Source organism: Ochotona curzoniae, unplaced genomic scaffold, assembly GCF_017591425.1.
Source record: "Ochotona curzoniae isolate NIBS_2020 unplaced genomic scaffold, NIBS_Ocur_1.0 scaffold_3208, whole genome shotgun sequence".
Lineage (NCBI taxonomy): Eukaryota > Metazoa > Chordata > Mammalia > Lagomorpha > Ochotonidae > Ochotona > Ochotona curzoniae.
This window is the reverse complement of record NW_024467106.1, coordinates 55,635,001-55,662,057: the sequence shown is the minus strand read 5'-3', so window position 1 is coordinate 55,662,057 and position 27,057 is coordinate 55,635,001. Positions and strand designations below refer to the sequence as shown.

At 46.7% G+C, this 27,057-nt stretch overlaps 1 protein-coding gene across 2 annotated transcripts in view; it reads right to left on the bottom strand.

Annotated features, from left to right (window-relative positions):
• The window catches only part of SLC28A3 (solute carrier family 28 member 3), a 57,263-nt gene that overhangs the window by 18,804 nt on the left and 11,402 nt on the right, over positions 1-27,057 (bottom strand). For both annotated transcript variants that reach the window (XR_005881897.1, XM_040962863.1), the window contains exons 2-8: positions 14,354-14,452; positions 11,242-11,327; positions 8,794-8,885; positions 7,787-7,976; positions 6,254-6,398; positions 4,527-4,640; positions 3,914-3,991 (exon numbers count right to left, since the gene is read on the bottom strand). Coding sequence is in view for 1 of the 2 variants with exons in the window: in XM_040962863.1 (XP_040818797.1) it covers positions 3,914-3,991; positions 4,527-4,640; positions 6,254-6,398; positions 7,787-7,976; positions 8,794-8,885; positions 11,242-11,327; positions 14,354-14,452 (804 nt within the window). In the remaining variant the exon portion in view is untranslated. The remainder of the gene's footprint in view (positions 1-3,913; positions 3,992-4,526; positions 4,641-6,253; positions 6,399-7,786; positions 7,977-8,793; positions 8,886-11,241; positions 11,328-14,353; positions 14,453-27,057) is intronic.

The window sequence follows — 27,057 nt, the reverse complement described above, 5'->3', positions numbered from 1 at the left end:
AGATGTGTCAGCAGGTTTCCTATCACATCTTCATGCCTCTTTCTCTCTCTCTAAACTATTATAAGCATACTGAAACCTCCTTTTTTACTTTATCAGCTAGATTCCCCATTATAGGAGCTTATTTCAGTTTTGTCCCAAGAGATTTGAATATTGCCATAGTCTGCTGTGTTGGAAACTTAACTCTCAGATGAATACACTAATGGCATTTAAAAAAGATTCATTTATTTTTTTTTTATTGAAAAGGTAGATTTACAGAAAGAAGGAGAGACAGAGAGAAAGATCACCTCTCAAGCGGCCGCAATGGTCAAAGCTGAGCTGACCCAAAGCCAGGAGTCACGAGCTTCCTTTGGGTCTTCCATGTGGGCGCAGGGTCCCAAGGCTTTGGGCAGTCAAGCAAGGAGTTGGCCACAGGTGGGGAGCTGGATGGGAAGCGGGGCTGCTGGTACACTAACCAGTACCCATATGGGATCCCAGTGCAGGCAAGGTGAGGACTTAAGGCACTAGGCTACCGTGCCAGGCCCTCAGGCATTTGGCTTTAACAACAAAAAATAGACTAAGATTAGTATGTACTGGACCCGGTGCGATAGTGTAGTGGTTAAAGTCCTTGCCTTGTATGCGCCGGGATCCCATATGGGCACCAGTTCTAATCCCAGTGGCCCTGCTTCCCATGCAGCTCTCTACTTGTGGCCTGGGAAAGCAGTCGAGGATGGTCCAAACCCTTGGAACCCTGCACCCGTGTGGGAGACCCAGAAGAGCTCCTGGCTCCTGGCTTCGGATCGGCGCAGCTTCAGCTGTTGCAGCTGCTTGGGGAGTGAATCATCGGATGGAAGCTCTTCCTCTCTGTCTCTCCTCCTCCCTGTATATCTGACTTTCCAATAAAAATAAGTCTTTAAGAAAAAGATTAGTATATATCAGATGAACTGAGATATTATTTTATTTTTCTCTGATGAAGTTTTTCTTTTTTAAAAAAATATTTATTTTTCTTGGAAAGGCAGAATGACAGAGAGAAGAGACAGAAAGATCTTCTTTCCACTGGTTCACTCCCCAAGTGGCTGCAACAGCCAGAGCTGAGTCCATATGAAGGCAGGAACCAGAAGCTTCCTCCAGGTCTCCTACATGGGTACAGGGTCCCAAGGCTTTGGTCCATCCTCCACTGACTTGCTGGGCCACAAGCAGGGAGCTGGATGGGAAGTGAAGCAGCCCAGACACAAATAGGTGCCCATGGGAGAAGCAGATGCTTGCAGGTGGAAGATTTGCCAATTGAGTCATTGCGCTGGTCCATGTAGCTTTTCGTACTCAAATAATGCATGTGGTTTGTGGTGGGAGAATATATAACAAGTATCAACAGACAGAATGCCACTGGCAAACATTCTTGCTGATTCAAAAATACATGGATTTCATCACTTATTAGCAGAGTGGGTTGAGGCTAATTATGAGCCACCTCATGTGCTTCTCTGGGGTAGTTCCTACATCAGAAAAGCTGGTAGGGGCTTCCACCCAGTGTTTTCTGTGAGAGTAAGCACTCACCCTTTTCACTTTTACAATAATTATTCTCGAGGGGCAGGCTTTCGGCATAGTCTGCATTCTATCTCTGAGTGCCTGGCTTGAGTCCTGACTCAGCTTCTGATCCAGCTTCCTGCTAATGCGGACCCTGGGAGACAGCGTGTGATGGCTCAGGCCCCCAGCCCCTGTCATTCATGTGGGTGAGTTCCAAACCCCTCGCTTTAGCCTGTCCCTGCCACTTGGAGAGCGAATCTGTAGATGGGAGATTGATGTCTTTCAAACACAAAGAAACAATGAAATAAAAATGATTATTTTACCTGGAAACTTGAAATTGAAGAGATGACATTTTGGAAACTACCTTAATCCTGTGTGAAAGAAGGGCTGTCTTTCCTGCAGCCCATACTGGCGTGTGCCTGCACCGAAGCCTGTGGCTGGCAGGAGCGGCCTGTGCCCTGAGCAGTCACACAGCGCTGGAGGCCGGGTCCCTTGCAGCCCCACATCATGGGAGCCCTCCCCACTCTTCTCCCAGACACCAGGTGCCACTAGAGGGACAGGATGATTGAGGACAATCTGTACGGGATCTAATTTAGAGAGAACTATTAATATAGTTCGAAAGACATTTTGTGCCAGCATTCAGAGCTCATTCACTTATGAGCATTGGATTGGGCTGAGGGGCTAAATACAGCCTTCCTGAAAGCGTGAGGGGGAGGCTTAAAGGGACTCCTCCTGCCGTGCTCCCAGCTGGGGTCTGCGCTGGAGGGATCAAGCCGGTGCATTGGTCAAGGACATAGGCTTGTGTGTAGCCTCAGCAGCAAGTGCCACCTTCTCTGTGACTTATTATTATTATTTTTCCAATTTGGAATTTAATTCAAGATATGAGCATATTTTTATCTCAGCCTATAAATGTTTGATATTTCAGAGCTGGTATAGTCATGACAGCACCAAAGCATCAAATTGAAAGTTAAAGAAAAGATTAAGGGGCTGGTACTATGGCTCAGTTGGCTAGCCCTCTGCCACAAGTGTTGGACTCCTGTATGGGCATGGTTCATATCCTGGCTGCTCCACTTCCCATCCAGCTCCCTGCTTGTAGGGAAAGCATGGAAATTATTTCCCAGGGAAAGCCTGGGAAAGCCGTAGAGGCTAAACCAAAGCCTTGAAACCCTGCACTTGCATAGGAGAACTGGAATAAACTCCTGGCTCCTGGCTTTGGATTGACTCAGTTCCAACCATTGAAACCACTTTGGGAGTGAATCAGCAGATGGAAGATCTTCCCTTCTGTCTCTTCTCTCTGTAAATATGCCTTTCCAATAAAAATGAATAAATTTAAACAAAAAGGAAAAAATTCAGGTGGAGCAGTAAGCTAAGTTGCTATCTGTAATGTTGGCATCCCATAGGAATGCTGGTTCCAGCCCTGGCTGCTCCACTTCTGATATGACTTCCTGCCCTGAAAAATCAGTGGAAACAGAGCCCAAGTGCTTGGACTTTTGACATGCACGTGGGAGACCCAGAAGAAGCCCTTGGCTTTGGCCTGACTCAGCCCTAACTGCTGAAGCCATTTGGGGAGTGAACCAGAATATGGAAAATGAAGGTCTTCCTATCTCTAAATCTGTTATTCAGAGAAATAAATCTTTAATAAAAAAAAAAAGAAAGAAGAGATTCAGTATAAAATTTTACCTAATTGAAATCAGGGTAATTTGGAAGTAAACTTGGGAATTTTGAGGACAGAAAACAATTTGCAAACATCAAAACAGTAACACACCAATAAGAAAGCAAAAGAAAATTCTGAGCACCTCATTCTAATCTCAGTAGGGACTTCTCAGAGAGGGGCGAGCTTCCTGGGGCTTGTGGGAGCCTCACAGGAAGTCAGCTGTGCCTGGCATGGGTTCTGCTGGCTGCTCCCTTTAGTGATGTCCTTTCTTTAGTTAAGAGAGGACCCATTCTCTACACCTACGCAGGCCTATTATATGCAGGAAGTAGAGAAGAGAAAGGTTTTAAGTGCAAGGATGGCTGCTGAAGAGGAGGCTGCTGTGGTTGACCAGCTGTCCTGCTTTGCCTGGGCCAGAGAGGTGTGTGAGTGCAGGGCAGTCCTGGACGTGGACGTCAATAGGGGCCACGTACCTGCTCCCAAACACCCATTCTTCTCTCCCAGAGGGCCCAGGTTCCATTACCCCTGATGATTAGTGTCTTAGGCAATGCTACAAATGTCTGCAAAATAGCAAGACATTTCTCAATGCTGCAGTGATGTAACAACATAGAGGTGTGCAGTCCCCCTGATTTCAGAGAACAATGTAAATGCAAGTCTGCTGGAGGAGCCCTAGGTTTTGATCAGCGAGGTCCTGTCTGAACACCTCCAGAGGCCCAGCAACGACGGAAAAGCTGGCAATTACATGGACAGGGGGCGTGGCCTTACCTTAAATGCAAAGAAGTGGTCAGTGTATTTTTCACCAAAGACAAATGATGCGCCAGCATCACTGTACTCCAGAAAGATCTGAGTTAAAGAAAGAAAGAGATGGTTGTTGTAAGTGGAGTTTACAATGCATGGGATGCCAGGCTCTGCAGCAGCTGGGCTGGCTGGATTTGGGAAAGGCGTGTTCTCAGCTTGGTCCTCCCAATGAGTGAATGCTGTACAAGTGTATTTCTGATTCCACTGGTGTGTAGACTTCTTGTCATTGTGGACAACCCGGGCTTCTGAGGAATGAGGCAGTAACTTGTTCCAGTAAACCACTGAGCTCCCATGGATGGTGGCAGAGCAAGCCTGCTTCTGCCAGAAATGTGGCACCCTTTGTGGGCAGTATGCCAGTAAGTGCAGTAACAATGCCGGGGTGATTAGAAAGGGGCAACAATATTAAGAAGCTAGATGGAGGAACATAGCAGTCAACATAAAACACCACTGTTTGTCTAACTCATAGTGTGGAGTTTGCTTTAGAATCCGTTTGGGAGGCAAAGCAGCCTGTTTCAGACACGCTTTAAGCAGCAGATTCAAACAGAGCATAAAGCAAGGTGCTCTGCTGAGGCATGTTTACCTGGACTTGTCCTCCCAACCAATCAAAAGCTATATATCCAGGTTTGGTTCTTAGAATCAAAAGCCCAAGAAGAAACTGCAATCCAATTCCCCAAAAGACGGGTCTCCAGTAAACCTGTGAGGGAAGATGAAGACATGAACCTTGTTAACAGATGCATGCTGACCGAGGCACAGACGCCCAAGGGCGCCCCTGGGAGTATTCTCATACGCAGCCTGCGACCTGCCTGCCTTGAGCGGCCTTAGCCGAGAATCCCTTGATTAAAATGTGCCTCAAAAATCTCAGGATTTGGGGCAGGTGTTTACCCTGGCATTTAAGGTACCCATGTCCCATATCAGAGTCCCTGGGTTCTATGCAGGCCTTGGGAGGCAGCGGGTGATGCTGAAGCAACTGCATGCCTATTGCCCATGTGGAGACCTGGACGGGAGTCATGGCTCCCAGCCCAACCTACTCCAGGAGCCATTTGGAGAGTGAGCCAGCGGGGAGGAGCTCTCTGTGTCTGTCTGTCTGTGCATCCATATCTCTTGAGTAAATACAAATTCAAAACAACAACAATAAAAACAACTCATATTTGCATTCCTTCCCCTTCTCTAAATTGAAGCATTCAATTCCAGTTTAAAAAAAAAAAAAAGAAAGAAAGAGATGAAAAAATAACCACTGTGTTCCAATAACTCAGATGCACAGTAGCCTGAGAAGGGCCATTACCGGAGGAAGGCTCTGACTGTCCTAGCCTTGCTGTTGATACCAGGTACATATAATTACTTCTCTTGTCTGGAAAATGGCAAGGCAGAACACGATTTCTCTGTGTGCCCAAGGTTTGTTGACCTGACAATTTGAAAGTGAATTAAGTGAAAATCTGCCCTGCCTTGGGACTCCCATTTCTCTGTAAAAGGAACCAATTAACTCTAATGTGAAGCCAGGATGGCAGCGGTAATGGACAGTCATCTGCTTTCACTTTTGGTGAAGAGATGAGTGGCCTGCAAAGAACCGTGGGATTAGAGGCACAGAAAATGGAGACATTCATCTGAACAGGAAGGAATTTGGACTGTATTGAATGACCGTGGTCTTTGATTAATGCTTTTTTTTTTTTTCCAACCCTGGGTCAACCTTTTAGCCACAAAAAAAATGAATTTGGTCTCTGATTAATGCTTTTTTCTTGGGTCAACCTTTTAGCCAGAAAAGCTCTCATGGCTTGCCATTGTAAATCCCATCAGAGAATGTCTCAGAATCTTGCTCATTTCTTGGCAGAATGAGGCTGGCAGAACAAGGATGACAATTGAGTTCAACTGGAAACAAGCTGTACAAGGACTTTCAAAATTTTTGGACTTACAAAAGCTCAAATTGCAAATGGGAATTGGATAAACTGCAGGATCCGGTGGTAATGTATTAGACTCTTTACTAGTCTGGGGAAAGCGGGCTCAAAAGGGGATGAGATTTTCTAAGTGTTTCTGTGGAGGAGAGATATGTGACTAGAAACTGGAAGTGATAGGAATAGAACATCTCACTGGCTGTGTACCTGGAGAATGAAATAGACATGGTAACAGGGAGTGCTAGGAAAATTCTGGAAGCACACTGAGAAGCTTCTAGTAAACATATGAAAGTAAGAAAACCAGTGAAAAATAAATTCTCTCCTGGTCGTTATCTTTGGCAATTTTCACATGGGGCTAAACAAAGGAACAAGCCCCTCCCCTCCTCCTCGCTCCACCCCCATGGACTGATTTCCCACTTACTCTGGTCGGATGCTTGGAAAACAGAAACATCAGGATGACATACATTATGAGCCCACCAAAGGACACCAGCTGCTGTTGACCCAGTTTGGCAGTGTCGAGGATGAGCCAGAACATCACTGCTAGGATGAGCAAACTCCAGATCACCCTAAGAGAGGGGGGTTGGAGGCACTGGCTTCAGCTGTCGTGCTGATTTGAAAAGTCATTAGGTTTGAACTAAGGCACCAAAAATATTAGCAAGAGTAATGCATCCTGGACATTGGAAGCGGTGCTGTTTCAAACTACAGCAGACCCTAGGATTGTGGTTTTGACAGCACAATGGTCAACTGTGTGTTTCTTTGTGTAACTCTGAGGCCCTCTGAGCTAAGAATGATATGCCTGGTTCCAACTCCCCTGGGGAGTCTGGCGAGCCTGAGAAGGTTGACTTGCTGCCTGAATGGCAGGGTCAGGAAGGATGCTATGCTGGGATCACACAGGCCTGGTCTATGAGGCCAAGCAGTGTGACATTTCTTGGTGGATCCCGTGAGAGCCTCACTGGAGAGTCCTCCTACACAGCAGGATCACCCAGAGGGAGAGGAGAGAGCACAGAGAAGCTGAAGCAAAAGCCCTGAGTGGTCACTGCAGGACATGAGACCGATGGTTTAAGAGTTGGTTTGAAGAATTCCCAGGCAGGCCAACGTTGCGCTCGAATTAGGCATTGCTTCCTGGAGTGTGAACTCCCCAGTTCTGATCTGTTCCTGGCTTTAAGATTGGTGCAAAAACAGGTAACAGGGAGAGAGGGGCTGTTCTTGCCCAAGCTGGGAAGAGATACAGGTCACTTTCAAGCCAAGTTCAGCTCTCATTATTGTGTGGGATAGAATATCCTAATATTAAAAATATGTCCCTGGAGAGGGCATTGAGTTTAGTGGTTAACACACCTGGAATGACTGCATTGGCTTCCAGGCTCTGGCTCCTGACTCCAGCTTCCTGCTAAAGCAAGCCCTTGGAGACATGCTGGTGGCTTAAGCACGTGGGTCCCAGTCACACATGGGGAAAACCTCAATTGAGTTCCCAGCTCCTGGCTTTACCCTGGTTCAGCCCTGGCCTTTTTTGTAGGCACTCAAAAGGAGCTCTCTCTGTGTGTTTGCCTGTCTGCCTCTCCAATAAAATGCAAAACAAAGTCTGTGACCATTGGAGTGTTGATTAGATAAGCAAATGGCCAAAGCCATCTTGCTAGACCAAACCTTTTCTCTAATCTATATTCTCAGCTGCTTTCTGATGCACGAACATGTAGTGTTTCTCTCACAGAATGCATGGAAACTTATTGATGTCTTTTGGACATTTTGTCATTAAGGAGCTCTTGAAATGAAGGCAGCCAGTTGCCTCTCATTTAGGCTTTGCTTGTTTATTTGTCAAACAAAGGTTTTAGAACAGCTCACTTGTTAACGTTAGTATACCTTCCATGAGAAAGCCATTTCAGAAAAAAAAACCTTGGAGCAGTGTTGGAGAAGACCAGCCCTACTTCTCTGCTGTCCTAAGAGAATCAGGTGCAGTTACCACTTCAGCCAGAACCAGTGGTGATTCAGAAGCCTTCGACCAGGGGAGAGAAGCTCAACAAGCCGACGCTCGTATCTGGCCATCAGGTGATCCCAGATGACAAAGAAGATGGCCGCCATGGTGATGACAAAAAGAGGAAGGGCTCTGTGGAAGTTCAGCACGCAGGCTGTGATCACCAGCAGCAGATAGCCTGTCCGGGAGGCAGACATAGACATGAAACATCACCGTGCCATCAGCTGGACCCTCAGTCTGCAGCCGGGGGAGAGGGCTCAGCAAGGAAACCGTCACACAGCTGTGCATTAACATTTGCCTTCTTTGGGAGTCCGGAAGTCCTTGAGATTCTCAGCGTGAATCTAGGAGGACAAGGTAAGAAGTCCTTCCCTACAGGGCCCTCTAGCGTTTGAATTGTGACACTTCATCACAATGCCTCTTATAGTGTAGCATTAATTTTTCCCCTTTCCCAGTCAGACTCAACAGGAAAGTTGTGAGCTGATACAAGGTTAAGTTCTGGGACAAACACAGATAAAGAGGCATTGCTTCTCTGGGACTGAAGCTTAGAGCTACAGTAGCCAAGACTTGGTAACAATCTCTAAATGCCTGAGGATGGAGCAGCTTGCTATGGGGCTGTCTGTGCGAAGCCGATCTGAGCATATATGTAAGGATTCTTGGTACAGGCACTCGACAGTTCAGTTACTGCTTAGGACGTGCACATCCCATGTTAGGATCCTGTGTTTGATTACCGGGTCTACTACCCATTCTGGTTTTCTGGTGAAGTACTTCCTAGGAGACAGTCCTACCATCCACGTGGGGAACCTAGATTGAGCTCTGGGTTCTGGCTCCAGCTTGGCCCAGCCCTGGCTGTTGTAGCATTTGGGGAGTGAATCAGAAGATGGAAAATGTGTTTCTGCTTTTCCTCTGAGAGTGTGTGTGTTGCTAGCCTTCCAAATGAACAAAATGAATCTTTATGAAAGAAGAGAGAGTGTTTCCATCCTTCACTCCCATCTTACCGGTTAATAAAATGCCCCAGGCGATATACTGAAGAGCGGTTTTGTGTTTCCTGCAAAAATCTAGGATTGTATCGTACTTCATTTCCAAGCACCTGGAACACAAAAACAAGAAGGCATAGCCAAGTAAACACCAAAGGCATGGATCATCTGGCACGCTAAGGCCAGCGGGAGCGTTGACAAAGCTCAACTGGGAAATTTGTTTCATTTCGGACTTAGATCAGGCGTGGTCTTGATCAGCTTACCACGGAGTGTATGTGCCAAACCCAGAGGGGTTAGGGATATGCAGAAAACATGGATAGTGGAGCAAAAGTGGGAATGAGTCCTGGGGAAGAAGGTTGCTTGTGAATAGGAAGTGTCACTGTGGATGATGTGTGGTGCTGGCCAGGAGCACTGCATGAACTTTCTGTGAGTGTGATCATGAGTGCTCAGAATTAGAAATGCTGCCCTCCCCTCCCCCTCCAGGAGAGCGGGAGTGAACGGTTAACTGCAGAGAGGTTGAAGAAGAAGTGACAAAGGATAGCAGTGGGTGGAGGGTTTAACAGGGACATCCATGGCCCATAGGCTGATGTCATCAGATTCTTCAGTGGCAAGGAGGATGTGTCGTCCAATTGAACAGGCCAACTGGGCAGGAAGTGAGGGCACTGCAGGGCTGGACCATTTGGGTCTCTGATCTGGGTGGATTCTCATCTCCCTAGAAACAGTCTCTGTACTGGCAACATAAGTGCCGCCTTAGGGCCTCTGGCCACCCCAGGGAATATCTCATTCTGCTCGGTCATAGACTCACTTATGTAAGATGAAACTTATCTCAGCTTTCAGAGGTGGCAAATATTCTTGGTGTATGAGACTCCTTCCAAAGTGTGCATGGAAAAATGAGATGAAAGACAAGCTTATTCTGGTGCAAAAAAGTAAAAATCTATGCCAAAGCTTTTCACAATTTCCATTTTTTATGATTTAAAAAAAAAACCTCTCACTTTATTTGAAAGAAAGAGAGACAGAAAGAGATCTGCCACCCACTGGTTCACCATCCAAATGTCTACAAAAGCCAGGGAGGGGCCAGGCTAGAGGCAGCAGCGCAAGAATGCATCTGGGTCTCTTACGTGGATGTCTGGGACCCAACACTTGAGACATGGGCCTCCTTGAGTGTGTGGAGGCTGGATCCAAAGTGAAGTGGCCAGGTCCAGGCCCTGATAGGGATTGCCAACATTCCAAAAATCCATTTAGGCTGCTGCACCACACACCCACACTCATCTGTGAGATTTCTAAAGTCACTCACATGCATGGATACCCTTTGCACCAAAAATAAAGCTATCCTTTAACTCCATTTTCCACAAATTCAGAAACAAATTCTCTTGTCCTCCCTATTCTAGTCTGACCACCTCTGGAAGTACTTCCAATACACAAAAACCAAGCTCCTCAGAGACGTAGGAGTTCAAACCAGCTCTAAGTGAGAATTTAGAAAAGTGACAAGGGGAGAGAGAACTCGGCTTAGTGCTAAAGGCACCAGTTAGGTTGTCTGTGAGTTTGATCCCTGGTCTGGCTCCTGACTCCAGCCTCCTGTTGAGTCAGACTCTAGAAGGCACAAGGATGGCACAGCTGGTTGAGTCCCTGCCACTTAAGAAGGGGATGGGACTGAATTCCCTGCTCCTGGCTTTGAACTGACGACCCAGCTATTGTGGGCATTCGGAGAAGGAAGCAATAGATGAGTGATCTATTCTAACTCCCTACTTCTACTTCTGCACCCCTGTCTCTCTGTCTCTCTCTGTCTCTCTCTCTCTCCCTCTCTCTCTGTGTGTGTGTGTTCCTCACTCCCTCCCAAGTAAACAAATGGAATAAAAAGGAAAGAGGCAATAGACAAATACTGTGGTGTTAGGAATACAATCCTGCATTAAGAGTCAGAATGACTTTATAAGCCAGCACTATTCCTACCAAGCTGACAGAACTCGGCTAAGTCACTTCTTTTAGCCTCACTTGACCCTCTAAATAAATATCATCTTGCTCTTCCTTAATGAATCATAAGAACATGGAGGGAAGAGGGCAAGAGCAATTATTTGTTGGGATTGAACGTGGATTCAGTCTTTTAGAAATCACTTGTTATTGAATGACATGAGATGATGAGTGATCTACTTTCGTAAGAATTGGAACAATTATACCTGGTAATTTATACTTGAAATTATAAGACTGTTCTGGGTATATTTAAACTGAGATATTGAATTCCAAGGACATCAGCAGTTTGGAATGACCCCATTGATCATTCTGGAGCCCCATTAATTTTTCTAGAAAGGGTTTTGATGGAGTGTAGGAGTGTGGTTGTTGGTGGCAATTTCTGGTCAATTGAAACAAATGTTAAAGGTCAGATGGTAAAAATGGAGCACCAGAGCGCAGCAGGTGCGTGTGGGGAGAAGAGAGGGCCAGAACGCAGCAGCAAGTGCATGTGGTTGGTCCCTGTACCCTTTTGTATGATTCTCTTCATCCACATCACTGTCGTCATCTTTGTTTCTTGGGGAATCCTGCTGGATCGTGACTTGTTCTTCGTCCTGGGAACCAAACATTGTGAAAGGCATAATGGATCTCTTAAACTCAGAACTCTGGCAAAGAACTTAATAGATCCGGTGAAGTGATTACCCAAAAAGATGGCCACCATTGTTGACTGCATAGACACTCCCTCCCCCCCCGCCCCATTATAATCACACACACACACACACACACACACACACACACACACACCCCAAAAAACCAGGACCACATTTTCTTCACTCTTTCTTCAGAAGGGACTATTGATATTTCCTCTTTTCTGAAGGGAACACGTTTTGGGTAGTGTCTCTGTGATGCTTTAAAACACACCTGCTCTGCTTTCAGGCAAATAAAACTGAAGAAGCTGCATATGCTTCCCTTGATTCTTTGCCAGCCCCAGTGTCAAGACTACAACCACCGGCCTGGCATAATAGCCTAGTGGCTAAAGTCTTTGCCTTGCATGTGCCAGGATGCCATATGGGCGCCGGTTCTAATCCCGGCTTCTCCACTTTCTATCCAGCTCCCTGCTTATGCCCTGGGAAAGCAGTTGAGGATGCCCAAGGCCTTAGGACCCTACACTCATGTGGGAGACCCGGAAGAAGCTCCTGGCTCCTGGCTTTGGATGATCTCAGCTCTGACCATTGCAGCTAGCTCTGACCATTGCAGCTACTTGGGAGTGAATCAGCAGTTGGAAGATCTTTCTGTCTCTCCTCTCTTTAAATCTGACTTTCCTGGCTCTGCACCGTCCTCTCCTTGGGTATTACTGGGCTAAGAAAGACTAATTCCACACTGGGTGAGCCCTTGCTGAAAGTCAGAGAATGCCCTACAGACCTGCCATCTTTGCTGGGCCTTCTTTGTGGCTGCAGAGTGGGCTCTTGAATACCCGTAGACCATGTTGTTCCCAGGGTAGTGTGGAGGATTTTCTCTTTCTCTCCTTTCTGCTTTGGTGCCCCAACCATCAGGTCTCAGGGTGGAGGGCTGACCTGCTGCACCATCATGGCAGCCCCTCATAATTATTCTTTTCTTACAGCTGACAGTACCCCAAGTTCCGTCCTATCTGTGGAATGGCTACTCCTACTTTGCTTTTTTCACATTTTGAAAACAACCGGACACCCCAGCAATAGCTTTGATCCTGGAATGTTTGCTGCTTGCTTCCTTTCCCAGCCAGGCCAGCTGGAAGCATGGCTGCCACTCTTGTCTGCAGCTCTTGCTTGCACCCCGCCTGCACCCAAACCTGCCATGCTGGAGCCGCTACCACCTGGCCTCTGCTAGGGTCACCCAAGGCCCATGCCAGCTAACTCATCACTTGTATTCATATCCACCACTGAGAACTATCTACCTTTTGATTTGGTATGAATTAATTTTTTTAAAATAGCCTTTTCTGTGGGTGATGTGAAGTTTTAGATGCACGGCAGAGCTGAGTTAAAGCTGCTAAGATTTCCCACACATCCTGTGCCCACAGACACACAGGGCGTCTGCCATGACCAACATCTCGTACTGGAGCTATTGGAGCTACTGGCAGCTGATAAATCCACAGTGACACTGTTGGCATCACCCCGAGTCCTTCATGCACAGGAGGGTTCATTCTGGGTGTTGTGCGTTGGTGAGTGTGGACAAGTAGACAGTGAACATGGGTTCACGATCGTGGTGTGACAGCCCCTAAATCTTCTTCATCCTCATCTGTCTTCGCAGACTTGGCTTTTCCAGAATGTCATAGAGTTGGAATCAGATAGAACATAGCCACTTCCTACTAACTTCTCCTCCCTCAGTAACATACATTTAAGATTCCTCCATGTCTAGGCATGGCATGATAATCCACTCTTCAGGCCTGCGTGTACCTCAGTTGGTTTATTTATTCACCTACTGGCGCATGTTCTCAGTTGCTTCCGGTTTTGGGTGATTATGAATAAACCCACTGTAAACATCTGTGTGCAAATTGTTACGTGGACAGAAGCATTGTTTTCTGTTTCTTTGTTGAACAGCTATGAACACTTTTTAACTCTTACTATTTGAAAAAGATACCAAATGCTAGGCATTATATTATCAATATATACCGACAGGTTATACTCTTGCACAGGAAGTGTTAAATTCCCAGATGTTAGCTGCTAAATTTTGCCTTCAATTACCTTTTCTTATCTTCTAAATTTTGCTAGAATGATTTTCTAAGTTTTCTACTTTAAAAAGTTTTTTCCTGAGAAAACTGCATAGAAAATGGCACACGCATAGGCACTCTGCCACTTTATAAAGAAAGTGCTGCGTGGGTGACTTGCTCGTATTTTTAGTAAGAGTAGGCTTTCTTTGAGTGAAATCTGACCCAGAATTCTATATGTAAATGAAATAACTCTCCCCTGACTGCTGTAGCCTGGGCGCCATTAGGGAACTCTCAGGGCTTGGTAGGCCCAGATCTAGAACTCTGTCTTAAAACCTTCTTGTGTCTGTCTCATTTGCTTGAAAATCTCAGTGCTTTGGCTTACACTAATGCTTTTTTTTGGCTGGCAATGGAGGTTGGAATCTATAAGGGTGGGAAATGAGAGAAAGTCAGGAGACGAATGGGTGTGGCCGTTAAGATGCTGTTGGGATACCTTGATCTTGAATGGGAGCTCTTGAATTTTGGTCTCAGCACCATTCCCAATTCCAGCTTTCTGCTACCATGTACCCTGAAAGGCCCAAGTATTCCATCTCCCACATGGAAGACCCAAATGGCTCTCTCCCACGGAGCTGGTTCCAATTTCCCAGTTATAGCCTGGCCCCAACCCTGGTCATCGCCGCAGATGGGAGATCTGTCTGTGGCAGCCTATCTTCCCAGTAAAATTAAAATGAACATTGGAAAGGAAGTAAGTCTGGATGAGACGGGCTTTGAGGGGAGCTGTCCAGAAACAAAATGACCATGCAGGAGGTGAGTTTTCAGCCAAACTCTGCCTTACACACCCTACTTATTGTGGAACCATTCCTTGGAGCCACTGAGCAGCACTCTGGCCTGTGCCCACGGGTGCCCGTGGCACCGTAGCAGTCACAGCAAGGGTCCTTTAACCACCATCATCACACTGACCTGTTTCCTGTTCATTTGTTCCCCGCTTGGTACAGCACCGCTTCTTATGGAGTTGTTATTTTCTGATATGTTCTGGTTTTTTAGAAAATTTTCTTCAGTCTGATTAAAAGAAAAAAAAGCAGAGATGGCAATATTAAAACATCAAAGCCCCAACCTCCGAATTGTTCCCCAGTGAATGAAACCTAGAAGCGTTTTTGAAAGATGACATGCGCAAAGATGAACGAGTCACAGCACACAGTGGGTTCAAGAAACAGCTGGTGAACTATGGACTCAGAAGGAATATGGCTTTCCCTTGGTTTTGTTCTGCTCGAAAAGACTGATGTCCTGCAACAGGCAGAAGAGACGTGCAGCTGTCCCTGTCTGGCCCGGCTGACCACTGAGCAGAGATGGGGGCATAAGCCGGTTTCTCTCTTCAATCTGTCCTGTTACACAGGTTTCCAACTTTAAAAAGCCAACAGTAGGGGGTGTTTAGCCCAGCAAGGGAGGTGCTGGTTAGGACACCCCTACTATGTCACAGTGCCTGGGGTCTGGGGGATTGTGGACGCTTGGGGTAAGTGAGCAAGTGTGCAACATCAAGCAATTCTCTCTACCGCTCTCTCTCCTTCTCTCTCCTTTCCTTTCCCTCTCCCTCTTTTTCTCACTAATACATAAATTTAACAATAAAACAAAAAGGTGTAGGAAACCACGAGCCAGAGAATTCTTACATGTGGTTAGTTGTGTTTACAGCAATTGCTGATAGTGATGAATGTAAAAAGTAAGAAACTTTTTTTTTTTTGGCTGGGTTTCTCTTAATTTTAATTGAAGGGATTGTTCCCAGGGGGACTGCTGTGTCCAGGTGTGACACACATCTGGCTGCCCTGTGTGTGTGTGCGTGTTTTGGGGGTGTCTAATTTTCGTCCCATCTGGTCCCGACTTGCCTTTTCTGGGGCAGTTGGTAAAAGGCACCAAGAACTGGACCCCCACACCCACCAGGCCAACAGCTGTGACCTTGTCTTCAGAACATGACGAGGTAAATGGCTTTGGTTTTAAATGTTAGATTTCTACCCATGAATGTAGGAACTACTGCAACCCCAGCACCTGATGGTCACACTTTTCACTTATGAAAACACAAGAGTGTTAGAATCAGTGCAATGTTACAACACACGCATAATCTACTGATAAAAGACATGCTCTCTGCCTTGCTTTTCATGATCGAACTGTTTCAATCTTCCATTAGCATGCTTTTTACACACGGCAGACACAGACAATTATTTGTGAAGTTAAGGAACCGCAATGGTTTTAATGTTGCATTAGTACAGCAATGCAGGGCCTTGGGTACTTGGTATAAAAATAGAGCATGGAAGGAAAATGTATCTCTTATGGGAAGGTGACAAAATGCTGCTGGTTGCTAAAGGTGGCTGATGGGTACTTAGGGACTCATTTTGCTATTCTCTCACTTTGATGGATGCTGACATTTTCCAAAACAACCAGTTAAAAATAAAACCGAGGCTGAGATGTGGGAAAAACAACCTGGGGCACTGAAGAGCTGGTCCTCAGGGTCCATCATTCCATGCGGGGTGCTGAACAGGTCACAGCTCCCATCCACCCACCTGCCGCACAAGCCATGCAACCCAGTTAAGTTGGGGCTTGTTGTGGCTCTTTGCAGAATCCATTTTAGTAACTCAACTTCCTAATGCTGATCACTACTGCCACCTGGTGGCTGGAGCCTGCCTGTTAGATGGAAATGAATTCAGAATCCAGTTTTCAATGGATAGTGGGCTAGTTTTGCCCCCAGCAAAGCGGACGTCTTAGTCTTTCAGTGTTTTCAGCAAGAACAATGTCTGCCACTCGAGAATTTCCAACAGGAATAGTAGAGTTACTGTGGACTTTGATTAGTACCTGAAAAAGTAACCATAGTGACACCTGCTTTTTCTGTTTCTTTTCAAATTGGAACCCTGGGACTATAATTGTTGGCTGTAATCACTTCCCAGTCCATTGTTTGACTCTGTGTATTCGGCAAATCTGATTGCTGGATATCGTGGTTCTCCTAACTCAACAACCACGGCTGTGTTACAGCAGCCGACTCCGCCGGAGTAGCGGGTTTCTGAACAGTGAGTGGCACGTGCCTCAAAAATAAAATGTTTATATAAGAGGCAGACGGACAAAGGAGAAAGTTCCCACCTGCTGGTTCACTCCCCAAATGTAGGAGTGGGACAGGGCTGAAAGCTGGAGCTGGGAACCTCCTCAGGGTCTCCTACATGGAAGGTAGGGACCGAACACCTTGAACTACCAACTACTGCCCCCCAGATCTGCATTGGTATGAAACTGGGATCAGTAGCTAAAGCCAGGTATCCGGCCCTGTGCTTGAATTTACAGCTCAGGCATCTCAAGAGGTGTCCTAGCCACCAGGCTGAACACACACCCGGCTCTTGGGTACTTGAGGCATTCGGGAAAGGGTCCACAGTCGATGTGAAATGCCCTGCCATTGGTCCAGAAATTGTACTCAGCCTCAGTTACGCTGGCAGAACATAACCTCAATCAAAAAGGGGGGTGGGCACCTTTTCTCAGGGTGATGGTAGTCCCAGCTAAAATTCTCAGTCATGTTTCTAGAAGAAAGGATGAGTGAGAAAGACGGGGACCAACGGACTGACCAGGCCACCACGTACTATCTGTTCAAGACAAGAAGATGCTAGTTGAGACTTTTTAAAAAAAAGATGAATTTGTTTGAGAGGCAGAGTGACAGAGTAGAGGTGAGAGAGAAAGAGGTGCTCCGCCTGCAGGTGCAGTCCCCCCACGGCTGCAACAGCCAGGGTTGAGCCGGGCAGAAGCCGGGAGCCTGGAGCTCCATCTGGGTCTCCTTCTGGGGTGTGCAGCTTGTTCCTGATGCGTCCCAGACTGCAAGGGGATAAAAGCGCTTCTCAAGAAATGTTTCTAGATATTCTATGTCTATTTCCTTTTTGCTCATCCACGCCATTGTAAATAAACAGCCAGGTTTCTCCTGATTTTAGAATAGGCCCTGGCGATGGCCTCTTTATACATGCATCTGATGCATCTGTTCTTTTGTGGTTCCAAAATGTCACTCTGGAGCACGAAGATGAGGCTGCGGCGTCCTTCCCCCTTCCGAGGCAGCGGGCCATTTTCTGTCTGTCGCCTTTCACTTACCGATGACGGCCCGCTCTCAGCTCCTGCCATCCCATATTGCTCAGGTTTTCTAATGATCCTTTCATGTGTGACATTCTTGTTTGTTTTCTTCTAAAGAGTAAACACAGCCACGTGGACGTGGCAATCCTGAAGCCTCGACTTCAGGCAGAGGCTGCGTTGCCCTTGAGGGCACCAGCATCCTGAATGAGAAGGCCCGTGTTGGGTCCTGGTGACTGCTTCTGATCCAGCTAGGACTGCACACCTTTTGACTTCGAACACTTGGGCCTCTTCTGCAGATATGGGAGACTGCATGGAGTTCCTGGCTCCTGGCCCTGGCCTGGTCCGGTCCAAGCTACTGCAGCGATTTTTTTCTTTAAGATTTATTTTTGTTTACAAGTCAGAGTTGGGGAGGGGGCAGGGGGCGCGGAAAGACAGAGAGAGCTCTCATTCACTGCTTCATTCTCCAAATGGTTGCGGTGCCCAGAGATGCGCCTGTCTGAAGCTAGGAGCTAGGAGCTCATTCCAGGTCTCCCATGTGGCCCATTTTCCAGAATCATTAAGCAGGGAGCTGGATGGGAAGTGGAGATGTTACCCATATGGGATGCTGGCCTTGCAGGCAGAAGATTAGCTTGCTACATCGTCATGGAGGCCACTGAGGCAGGGCTTTTAAAAATGAACCAGTAGACGATCCCTTCCTTTCCCTTTCAAAGAAAATGAAAAAAAAAAGTTTCATATAAAGGTAGCTGAGAAATAGAAGGCAGGTTCTGCAGTCTGCACACAGCAAGAAGGAGGAGTCCAGAGAGTGTCAGCATCAAAGTTCACAGATGCAGGTGCCCTGCTGTGTGACAGGGAGGATTCAGCCTTTGGGAAGTGCCTGCCATGGGTCTGGCCACTGCTCCCGGCCTGAGAAATGAGCTCCAGGGCCTCCCCAAACCAGCATTCATGCAGTGTTCACCACTTCTAACATTTCTACTCTTTTCATACCTGGAGTCCAAAATAGGTCGGATTGGAAATGAGGAACGTAATCTTCATGTGGCTTTCGATGCCGGCAGAGGCCGAAGGGTCAGGCAGGCTGGATAAGGCTGCAAGACGGACGGCTGAGACCAGGCCCCACGCCTGCAAAGCCTACAAAGCCTGTCCCTTCACTCACTAAATCTTTGACTCAAGTTTCTTTGCCCTATTTTAAAACGACGATCCTACAGCCCACCTTCAGACCTCTGATGCGGATCAAATCCAAAAGTCACGGGGTCTACCAAGCACTGTATCATTCAGTGCAAAAGGAAAGCAACACCCCAGTTACAAGAGGGAAGCTAATGTCATGGCATAAAGTTGGAAAGGGAATAGCGTAGGGCTGCAGTCGGTGACCTCTGCCACTTTTCACCCATGTTCCTCACAGCTCCCTGCTCTCACATCGCTAGCATAAGGCCTTGTATTCACAGCCTGGATAAAACCATTCACCAATCACGCGGCAAGAGAGAGGGAAGGAGACGATGGACTGAGAGCACCTGCCAGCCATAGCCCCTTGCTTAGGCACGCCTTCTACTGATGCTGCACTAGCCAGGATCGAATTGCAAGGAACTCTTGGAAATGGAGCTTTGTTCCAGGTGCCCATGTGTCAGCAGAAAGTCATTGAAAGGATGAGTGGCAGGGAATTTTAAAAACTCCCTTTTCCGGAAGACAGGATGTGGAAGATAGTACTGCAAGGAAGAACTATCTGCCTCTCCTTGAAACTGCTCCCCTGGGCCTGTATTCCCTTGTGAGCATAGAAAGTACGAGATGAGGAGATGCCAGGGGACAAATCACAGGCTACACACACACACACACACACACACACACACACACACACACACACACACACACACGGCTGCAAGGATCTGCTCAGCAGGGCACACACAGTCCAGGACATTTGTCTTCCAGCACACCTAACAGCTCACGCTCCCTAGAGAACTTCAGAGTGTCCTAAGGGGTGGGCGTTCAGCCTGCCAGCCAAGATGGTCTGAAGGTGAAGCTGCCTGCGTCCCATATCCCAGTCTTGGCTGAAGAATCCTGCTAACGTGCGCCCCCTTGAGGGCATCCGAGGAAGGCTTCAGTAGTTGGTTCCCTGAACCCCAAGTGGGAGACCAAGATGGGCTTCCCGCTTCCAGCTTTGGCTGTCCAGCTGTTACTAGCAATTGGGGAATGAGATGGTGGCTGGGAACTCTTTTTTTTTTTCTGTTTGTTGCTGTGCCAGTTAGATAGATAGATAAGTAAAACAAAATGAAATGTATTCATGGAACCTAAAGAAAGTTCTGCTGGAGTGCGGATGATAGCTATTAAATATTTCTAGACTATGGGGGTAAACCCTAGGAGTTGTGCTGGCAAGCTCTACAAAAGGCCTGGTTTCCAATGCCAAGGTTGGAAACCGTTCCTTACAGTAAGCGCACCTGTTTCACCATGTGGGTGTACTGTGTATCATAGGGAGGGTCCTTTTTTGACACTCAGTTCAAGGAAAAACATTGAGTTTTCTCTGGGTCTTCTGGAACAAAGTGTGCTGCTTTGTCCCTGGGGAATGTTTGGGACTTCCCAATCCACCTTGCATCCAATGAGCTCTTAGTTACAAGCCCACACAGGGGCATGCATCTGGGAAGGTATAACTCCCTCCAACCCCCTATTTATAGCTGGAGATAATGGACTTCATTTCTGAATCTGTCCATATTATCTTCCAGGAAACACTCTAGTAAGGGAAACCAAATCATAGCCAGGAAGAAAGGCCTCAGCATTAGCCTTGTGGTCATTAAAAGTCTTGAAATAAATAAGTGGCAAATAAACGGTTTTAAACATTTGGATTAATTGCCTACACAGCTGATGTCATGCTTTATCCAAAAATGATTATCTCTCCATCTATGCGCATCAGAGGCTCAGGTTATTATTTACAAGATGAAATGCACGTGAATGTCCAGTGTGATTTTGGCGCACAGTGTCCACTGGGTGGCGCTGTCCTATCAAAGCTGGCAGATGCACACACACACACACCCCTGGCCTCCCTTCTGGTGCTGAAGCTGACTTAACGCGCTCACTGTAAGTTCAAATTCATCTGTTAGAGATACTTCCCTCGTATGTTGTCTAGAGTGACTGCGTCTATCTTTTTAAAATTTCATCTTTGTCAGAAAAGCATTGTAAGATCCTTGGCCAGTCACCTTTGAAGCAAAGTGAAGGCCAGAAATGTTAACATTACGAATGCCTGCCACTTACTCGGCCAAAAAGGAAGACGGACCGATGGATGACGAGTGCATACGCATATGATAAGGCAAGCACAGTGCTAAGATGGAAGCAGGAGAATGTAGGGGGCAGATGCAAGCCGAACTCACAAAGTTTCTGCGAAAACAGAAGGCTATTTCGGTGCAAAAACAAATTTGCTATTCATGCAGTTTTGACATAATACTCATTTTCTATGATTTTTTGGAAGACCCCCTTGTATATAGACATTCACTGTGAAACCCTTTGAACTTTTGTATTTGAAAATTCTCAGTGCAGGAAGAAGTTAACAGTGTTTCTAGTTGAATATTACATATTAAACCAAAGCAAGAGAAGGTCCGACTATATTATGGACCGATTGTTTAACCATGAATTCCATGTGCTAAATGAAAGTCCAAACTCACCACGTGAATGTATTTGAACATACAGGCTTTTCAGGAGCAGCAGACAGGATTGAGTCACACAGATAGAGAGATCTAATCTGAGCTGATTGGGCAAGATTCCTGCCCTCCTCTCTCTCTCCCATGTAGGAAGGCAGCAGCTCCCAGGCCCTAAGAGTTCCCAGAGTGAAACCTGTCACGCTGCTTCCTTGAGATGAACTGTCCCAGCCTCCAATACTGGGTGGGACACATCCACTTATGTGGCAAAGGCCGCCCAGCCTATGGCATTTTGTCCGGGCAGAGAAACAGAAAAATCCATTCTTTTCAGCAGTGTGTGAGCTAACAAGTGCTGAAGACACGAAGGGTGGCCATTTGGTGACTGACGCAGGGAAAGGTCAGCGAAAGGTGCTGGGGAACAGGATGCCTCCTCGGTCTGAAGCTATCACCGCCCAGGTCCTTTCCTCATCAGGAGACAGGTGCTTCGCCAGGGGCCTTCACCCACAGTGGGGCAAATGGATCCTGTGTGCCTCCTGATGCGGATGCCATTTTGACTGTTAACTCTCAGATACGGGCCGGCTCACCACAAATCCGGTATGAAACCATATCCTGGACAGACCAGCGGATAAATGCTTCAAGTGGGATTTCTCTTTTCAATACGCATCTGTCATGGACCATTGAGAAGACCAGTCTTGTGAAAAATAAACAGAAGCAAACATAGGAGAATGTTATGACTGCCAAGAACTAAAGAGACATACATAACCGAATGAGTTCTTCAATGGGTGAGCAACATGAGACGCTTGAAAACCTGGCCCGTGAACAAGCAGTACGGCAGAGGTGGCTGAGCTGATGTCAGTTTTCTTAGAAGAGAAAGAACAGTCAACCTTACAAAGGTGCCCCCAAAGGAACAGTCCTAGGTGAGTGTGTGGGTACAGGACAGCTCGGTGCTGGCTGGCGAATTCACTGTTCTTGCCTACACCTGGAGATAGACTGGCTCCTGAAGCCCCTCTTGGAGCAGCTACTTTGGAAACAGTTACAAATCCTTTCTCTGCCCCTTGGAGATGCAGATATCCTCTGAAGAACTGCCTTCAGCAGTGTGTGAAATGCGGGCATTCCGCTGCCTCCTGCTGCCGCAAAGGTAGGAGCTAAGCTCTGTAAATGCTAATTAACATACAGGTTCCACACTCACCAACTCCCCCCTTCCTTGCTTTTAGAAAACTTCTGCTTTCTGGGGCCAGTGCAATAGCTCAGCTGTTTATCCTCTACATCTAAGAGTGGCATCCCATATGGGTGCTGGTTTGTGTCCCAGCTGCTCCACTTCCCATCCAGCTCCCTGCTTGTGACCTGCGAAAGCAGCGGAGGACGGTCCAAAGCCTTGGGACCCTGCATCCGTGTGGGAGACCCAGAAGAGGCTCCTGGTTCCTGGCTCCTGATCAGCTCAGCTTTGGCCACTGCAGCCATCTCAGGAGTGAACCAGTAGATGTAAGGCCTTCGTCTCTTCTTCCCTCTGTAAATATGCCTTTCCAATAAAAATAAATAAATCTTTTTTTTTTTTTTAAAGTTCACTTTTTTCCCCCCTGACTCCTCTGGATGTTTGTGCTTCTTCCCACTCCCTATTTCCTTATTCTCCCTTTAAAAATGCCTGGTTTCCTCTCCAGAAATTGGGGTTGAGTTCTATTCCCACTGGGGCCAATTCCCAGTGTAATAGTTAGATACTGAACGAAATCCGTTCTCATTGTCTTTCTTCACTATTGTTTAGTTCCATTTGTCCTTAACACTACCTACATCTGGAGATAACGCTAAAAGGTCTAGACTGCTTATCTGTGTGCAGTGATGCTTGGCATTTCTAGTTAACATCCAGGATGTCCAAAGACGCCCGACCCAAGTCAACAGCCTCTTGTTTGTGCTGGGTTATCTTTTGTGCTGACTGAAGGCTTTTGCTCTTTCTGCAGGTCGAACTAGTGATGTGTCATTACTCCAGCCTGGTTCTAGTCTCCCACTGTTTCTTTCCTTTCTCAGATTCAGGCTGTTTTGCTTGGATAAATAGAGATGTTCCCATAGGACCTACTCTTGTGTCTATCTGGGAGGAGAGGACGGGAGGGGGTCTGAAGTTACCCATGGAAGCAGGAGGAGACCCCGAGAGCATTCCTCTCCTCCTCACTCTGGGCCAGGTGCCATGTGCTGTGCTCTCCCATACACCACACAACCTCCTGGCTGGGGCTGCGGTGTGTCTCCAGAAGATCACTAAATGGGGCGGTGTTGAGGGCGGAGCCCTCACTGCCCTCCGCAAGGGTTCATGTTACTGTGGGAGTGGGGATGCTGTGGGGAGAAGATGCTGGCTGCATGCATGAGTTCTTGTCTTCTAGCTCTCTCAGCCTCCCTCCATCCTACTGTGGGGTGGTGCAGATGTGCCTAATGTTGGTACCTTAATCCTGGACTGCCTAAGAAAAATACTTTTTTTTTTTTGTAAGGGACCCAGTCTCTAGTTTTCTGTTAGAGTAGCACAGAATAGATGAAGAATTCCCCCGCCAACACACACATAGTTTTCTCTAGATTTTCTAATATTTGTATAATTCTCAACTTATGCTGCAGCCAAATATTGAAGATAAGCATCCTTTTTCCTCCTGCTGAAAGCCAATCTTCTCTCTGTACACAATGCCTTATATCCGCTCTTCAACTCATTCCACTTTGTTTGCCATGGACACGATTCTTGCTGAATTCATCAAAGGCTTCTGTGTCTTCCTCGTTAATGTTCCTGTCCCTGACATGTATGAAGTCACACTAGGCTGGTTTCCTCCTGTTGCTTGTCCTCTCTTTCCTGTACCACACAACAGCCTTTTCTACTCAACCCTAATTGTCGAGTAGAAACTCAACAACCCACAGCTCCTCGGGCCTCTATTCTCATCGATTCTTTCTACAAGTATCTGCTGTTCACTTGCCACAGGAGACACATGTGCTGGGCACTAGGGTTCACATGGAAGGTCCCTGCTGCAGAGTTTGGGAGCAAATCTGCCAACCATAAATTATACAGCTGATGCCACTAACTATAACTATAATAAGGAATACTGAAATCCAACAAACTGATTGTATAGGCTAACTGGCTATACCTGAAACTCCAAAAATATAACCTATGTAGTCTTGGGGAACTGGAAATGATCTCATGAGTGAAATACCTTCCCATCAGGCGAGAAAAATAAGCAAGGATAGAATTCCTTTACATGTGTTACTGGAAACCGAGATTTTTCTTACTTTCATTTTCTTCTCTGATTGGTTAGGCAAATCTCAAGTCTGTCAGAAGAGATCAAAATTAAGGCAGCAATGTTTTTTTTTTTTTTCTTATGAAAGTTCTTTTATCTGGGACTGTGTTGTCAGGTAGTAGGGTAATGCCACCTCCATGGTGCCAGCAGCCCATATCGTGCAGATTTGACTCGTGGCTACTCCACTTCCAAAGCAACACCTTGCTAACGGCCTGGGAAAGCAGCAGAGGCTGGCCCAAGTGCTTGGGCTGGGTCCCTACACCCAGGGGCAGATCTGGAAGAAGCTCCTGGCTCCCGGGTTTTGGCTTGGCATAGCGCAGGGTCTTGCATCCATTTGGGGAGTGCACCAGTGGGTGAAAGATTCCCTCTCTCTGTGTATGTAACTCGGCTCAGCTGTGGCTATTGAGGCCATCTGGGGAGTGAATCAGCAGATGGAAGGTTCCTCTGTCTCTCCTCTTTGTACCTCTGCCTTTCAAATAAATATACTTAATCTTAGCCAAAAGGACCTTTCACATAAATAAAATAAATTTTCAAAAATGTTTAACCCAGGGCACAGCAGGCCAACAATGTGGTCATTTAGACTTCCTGACTATCTAATTTTGAGACTAAGAAATATCACCTACCATCTGATACTTCCCACAACATGACAGAAACAAAGTATAGCAAAACTGCAACCTTTGAAGTCATTTGCTCAGATCATGAAATGATTTTTCTGTCTTTTATTTTTGAAATGATTTATTTCTAAGCTGAACAGGGATCATGGCCTCAGTTCTGCATAACAGCCTGGTTGGGAGGTGGCAGAACAGGGAGGGAGAAAGGAAAGCAGCTGTAAAGGACGTGCCGAAGGACACAGGGCAGCATCATCTAGGGGCACCCTGGATAACTTCCTCTGGAACGGATGACTGCTACTGATCTCACAATTTAGGCCCTCCTACACATTCAGCAGAATTCATCTGAAGTCCACATTTGGTGAAGCTGCTTTGGGGGGGAATTTCTAGAACAGCCTTGGCCATCAAGACAAGAACGACCATCTTTCGAAAGAACGGTGACTAAGTGAATGTAAAATAATGAGAAATCCATAGAACAGATTTAGGGTGTCTAAAAATGTTAAGAAATGCATTTGTGTCAATAGACAATGAATCAAAGTGATCTGACGTATTTGAAAATTGACATAATTAAGTTCTATGATGAGACTTGGCTGCTGAGAGCTGAACTCCTCTGGTCTAGCAGGAACCTAAGGATTTCAAGATTTGCATTTTCACAGCTCAGCAACAACCCAGAACTGCATGTTGGCTGCTTTTATACATAGGGGGTGCCCTCAGTGCATTGTAACGTTTGCTGTGGAAAGAGGCAGATCACACATCTGACTTTCACAATTTTCTTTGGCCTCTACCAAAACAGCGTTCCTCACTAAATAGCCTTAAGGGGTATCTGCCCATAACAGCACTTGCTGAGTGCCGCTGCTTTACATGAATTTCCAAATAGTCCCACGGTATAAGCTATGAGTGTGTCAGTTTTGCATCAGCAGACAGGTGTAGGAAAGTTGAGTGACATGCCTAAACACGGGCCTGGCGGATTCAGGAGTCTGGCTTTGGTCAGGAGTCTTCCTGGTCCCAAGAGTTGAGCTTTGTTCTCTCCTAGTCACGATGCAGCTCTGGTCCTCCCATCCTGCAAGCCCCTGCCCCCATCACCTGGCTTCTCTCTGTAGTGAACAACTGCCCTTCACACTTCCTCATTGGCAGATCACTTCCTATTCTCAGCCAAGGACTGAGGCACAGATCGTCCGCAGCACTTGGAACAGCACAACCTCCTTCTGTTCTCACCTGCGCTTTCTCGATTCTTCCCTCCTTAGGTTTTCTTCCTCCTCAGTGACCCAAAGCCCACTGCCCTATAGGAGAATGAGGAAGTGGCAATGGGGGCCAACAGGAAGCTGAACACTTGCTGGCTCCTGTAAATGTTTTGGTTGGCACCGTTGTCTTAGTATCTTGCCTAGCAGTAGCCCACACACCACGTAACAGCATCTTTCTTTCGCATCTGCTTTATCTGTATGGCTCTGGACTTCCACGAAGGTCCCCTCTTCACCCTTGTTTTTTTACCTTTTCATTTCAAAACTGCCTGGCTGCATGAATTAGACCGGTGTTCTCTAACCAACTTCCTCCTGGCAAATGTTCCTTAACCGATGGACTCTGGCGGATGAGAAACTGTAATTAGAAAATAGTGGTAACTTTAGAAATGCTACCCTTTTTCCTCCCTCCAAAAGTGGAATGCCTTCATAGGTGCAATGAGTCAGGAAGGGCACTGATGCAAGATGCGGTCCACTGGGGAGATCTGCACAGTCATGGTATGTCAGGAGCATCCGATTATGTTGCCTGTGTTGGCCCCATGTAGACCAGCCTCACACTCAGACATAGGATAGGGAGTTCTGCTTGTTTCATGGAAGAATTTCTGCTTTAGTTACAACTCCTTACACTTTGAGCTAAATAATTTTCTACTGTTCCTGAGTGAGTCTAGCACAATGGCTCAATGGCTAAATCCTCATCTTGCAAGCATCAGGATCCCATATAAGTGCAGGTTCAAGTGTCTGCTCCACTTCCCATCCAGCTCCCTGCTTGTGGCCTGGGAAAGCAGTAGAGGATGATCCAAAGCCTTGGGACCCTGCACCTGTGTAAGAGAGCCGAAAAAAGCTCCTACCTCTTGGCTTTGGATTGGCTCAGCT